This window comes from Antechinus flavipes, chromosome 6 (assembly GCF_016432865.1).
Source record: "Antechinus flavipes isolate AdamAnt ecotype Samford, QLD, Australia chromosome 6, AdamAnt_v2, whole genome shotgun sequence".
Classification (NCBI taxonomy): Eukaryota; Metazoa; Chordata; class Mammalia; order Dasyuromorphia; family Dasyuridae; genus Antechinus; species Antechinus flavipes.
In genome coordinates this window covers 260,806,122-260,809,496 of record NC_067403.1, presented here as the reverse complement: position 1 = coordinate 260,809,496, position 3,375 = coordinate 260,806,122, and the positions used below count along the sequence as shown (strand labels likewise).

The 3,375-nt window shown below is 46.4% G+C and overlaps 1 protein-coding gene across 1 annotated transcript; it reads left to right on the top strand.

Moving 5' to 3' along the window:
• Window positions 1-1,146: 1,146 nt before the first annotated feature.
• Window positions 1,147-1,989, top strand: LOC127541720 (mas-related G-protein coupled receptor member X4-like). Its single transcript, XM_051966939.1, has one exon. It carries the CDS (start codon window positions 1,147-1,149, stop codon window positions 1,987-1,989), a length of 843 nt encoding a protein of 280 aa, XP_051822899.1.
• Window positions 1,990-3,375: the final 1,386 nt, after the last annotated feature.

Sequence of the window (3,375 nt, the reverse complement as noted above, 5' to 3'; positions counted from 1 at the left end):
TTCAGCTGCTGCATCTGGCTCATGGCCGTAGCTTGAAGACCCCTGATCAGAGTATAAGGGAGTGAAAGTGTATGGGAAGGGAAATAACAACCAAAGAAACAAAATAACAACCAAAGAAAGTAATAAAAATATTTCTAATCAAAAAATGAAATGCAATAAAAATTTTATGACCAACATAAAAAATTCTGATTTCCCAAAATGAATCTTGATGAAATAAGTCATAAAAAGATGCTAAGATAATTCCCCTGAAGAGTCGCTTTTCTTTTCTTTTTTTTGTGTGTGTAGCTTTTTATTTTTAAAATATATGCATAGTATTCAACATTCACTCACAAAACCTTGTTTCAATTTTTTTCCCTCTCCTCTCTTTACCCCTTCCTTTTAAGTAATCCAATGTATGTTAAACATGGGCAATTCTACACATTTCCACAATTATCATGCTGCACAAGAAAAATCAGATCAAAAAGAAAAAAAAATGAGAACGAAAACAAAAAGCAAGCAACAACCAAAAAAAGATGAAAACACTATGTTGTGATCCACATTTAGTCCCCATAGTTAAGAGGTCACTTTACAATAATTATGGATTCTGACTGAACAGTTCTACTACACCAGGCTCATTCTTATACCACACTATAACACATCATGACCGGAGAAAGGGTAAAGGGAAGAATGGAACAAGTATTTATTCAGCATTTATTATGTTTTACTTTATTAATATTTTCCCCTTTGATCCTCAGAAGAACCCTGTGAGGTAGGCGTTCTTAGCCCCATTTTACAGATGAGGAACCCGAGGCAGACAGATGTTAAGTGACTGGCCACACCGCTGGTGTCAGAGGCTAGATTTGAAATCCTTTCTTACTCTACCTCAGCGCTCTGTGCTCTGTGATGCCCTCTGGCTGCATCCTAGAGGGAGGGAGCTGATTAAATTGGAGGTGGAGAAAGGCGTACATCTCTGGAGAACTTCCTAATGCCCTTCCTTATCTTCATGTTCCCAGGGCATCTGAGAGGAGCGGGGCTTCCCGGGCCTGGGACCCCTCACCATGGCTGCGTCCCCGACTTCTGAGCAGCTGGAGTTTGTTTCTGACAACGCATCGGAGGAGAGAAAATGAGAGTTCCGTTCTTGTGGGACCCGTAGAATTCTGTCACTAGATGGAGATCCTCTCTCTGCTCATTGTCCCCATTGGGCTGCTGGGGAACTGCACGGTCGTGTGGCTCCTGGGCTTCCGCATCCCGAGGAACCCCTTTTCCGTCTACATCCTCAACCTGGCGGGGGCGGACGCCCTCTTCCTCTGCAGCTATTTTTTGCTCCAAATATCGCATTTTGTGGCCCCTCTCAAGGAGATGGACGTCCAGATATTTCTAATAAACGCCACGTTGCTGACCAACACGTCGAACCTGGGCCTCCTGGCGGCGATCAGCGCCGAGCGCTGTCTCGCGGTGCTCTTCCCCAGCTGGTACCTCAGCGCGCGCCCCAGGCACACGTCCGCCGTGCTGTGCGCCGCCCTCTGGGCTCTCCTTGGTTTCTTCTGGGCCGCACACTTACTCTTCTGTGTCTACGTGATCGATGGATTCTGCCGTATCATCCCCGACGTACCGGTCGTGTGGCTGCTACATTTCAGCCCGCTGCTGTGCGTGTCCAGCCTGACCCTGCTGCTGAGGGTCCAGTGCAGCGCTCTGCGCCGGCGGCCCCCCAGGCTCTACCGCCTGGTGCTGATCATGGTCCTGATCTTCCTGCTCTGTGGTCTGCCCGAGAATATCCAAAATGCCATGCCACATTTGCTGTCATTTTCCATAGCTCCTTGGCTCCCTATGCTCCTGATCTGCGTGAACAGAAGCTCCTATCCCTTCATTTATTTGTTGCTGGGCAGAACAAAGCAGAAAAGGAGGGAGTCCCTCGGAATGACCCTCCAGAAGGCCCTGGCGGAGGAGCAGGAGTTGGAGAAGGTGACAAGGGACTCCCCCCACACCAACATCGGGGAGACCTCATTCTAATATAAGAAAAAGATGCTAGGAGCTCATAAATTGAGCTCTCGGTCTCAGCTACAACCCCCCTTCCACCTCTCTGGGAGGGGAGCCAGGATTGTCCCCATGTCTTACATTGTTATCTAGTGTTTGAAGTCTAAGTAATGAACAAGCATTTATTAGGTGTCTACTGTATTCCAGGCACAATGTTAAATACTTTCCATATAACTCATTTAATTTTCACAATATCCCTGGAAGGAAATTTCTCTCATGAGTCCCTTTTGGGAGTGGGAGTAAAGGAAACTGAGGCAGGCAGAGATTCAGTGACTGGCCCTGGGTCCTAAAGTTAGTAAGTGACTCAGACTGGATTTCAGCTCATCTAGTCCTGATTCCAGGTGCACTTTGGAGTTCTCTAGATGACTGAAAGCTTCAGAATTTACTGTACTTGAAAGGTGAGGTCCAAGGTTTCATATGTCACCAGCCCAGAGGATGCTCACTCCAACAGTAGTTACTGTCCCTATCCTGGAGAGTAGAAGAGGAAAGGCATCTGCTTCCCTGACTCCTTGACAATCTCTGTAAATGAAGACATTCTATAGGCCATACTTCCCAGCTTTGTTGTGTTCTCTCAGGCTTGGCCCACAAGGTCCCCTCAAACCTCCTCCCCTTTCCCTGCCCAGAACAGTGGAGACTTCAGCTCAGCGATGTCCCTCCCACTGGGATCATAGGAACTGAGCTAAAGACTTCTCTAGCTCTAAAGACCAAGGCTCTGTTGTTTTCATTCTGTTCCTCCAGGACTCAGTCTCTCTGAATAGCTTTGTTTCTCTGTCTTTGTGATTCTCTTTATTCCAGTCTGTCTTTCATCCTGCATGATCTAGTTCTTGATAAGATCCCTGTGTGGAAGAAGGTGTTTAAGTGTATTTTATGATAAGGGGCAACCTATTGAGACCAACACAGGGGAAGGGGACACACCTTCACACACACACACACACACACACACACACACACACACACACTACATACACTACACACATACAAATGTCATAGCATGCACACTCAAGCCAATTTGATGCACAAATGAACTCTTCATACAACAGAGACAGGTATGTAACCCCCCACACACACACACACACAACCACACATATACACACAATCACAATCTACTCTGGAATATATAAACCTATTATCCATTTTTTCTTTCTTGTCTGTGGACAAATGAGGAGTAGAGACACCTGAATCTGAAGCCTTTCTCTGTCTCTCTTTTTCTGACCCTCTCTGTCTTTCTGTCTGTCTCATTTCTCTGTCTCTCTCTCTCTCTCTCTCTCTCTCTCTCTCTCTCTCTCTCTCTCTCTCTCTCTCTCTCTCTCCCCCCCCTTAAAAGAGAGAGAGAAACTTTTGATACCAGCTCAGTAGCAGAGC

Coding starts and splice junctions, on each gene's coding strand:
- LOC127541720 (XM_051966939.1), top strand. CDS start 1,147: ATGGAGATCCTCTCTCTGCTCATTGTCCCCATTGGGCTGCTGGGGAAC.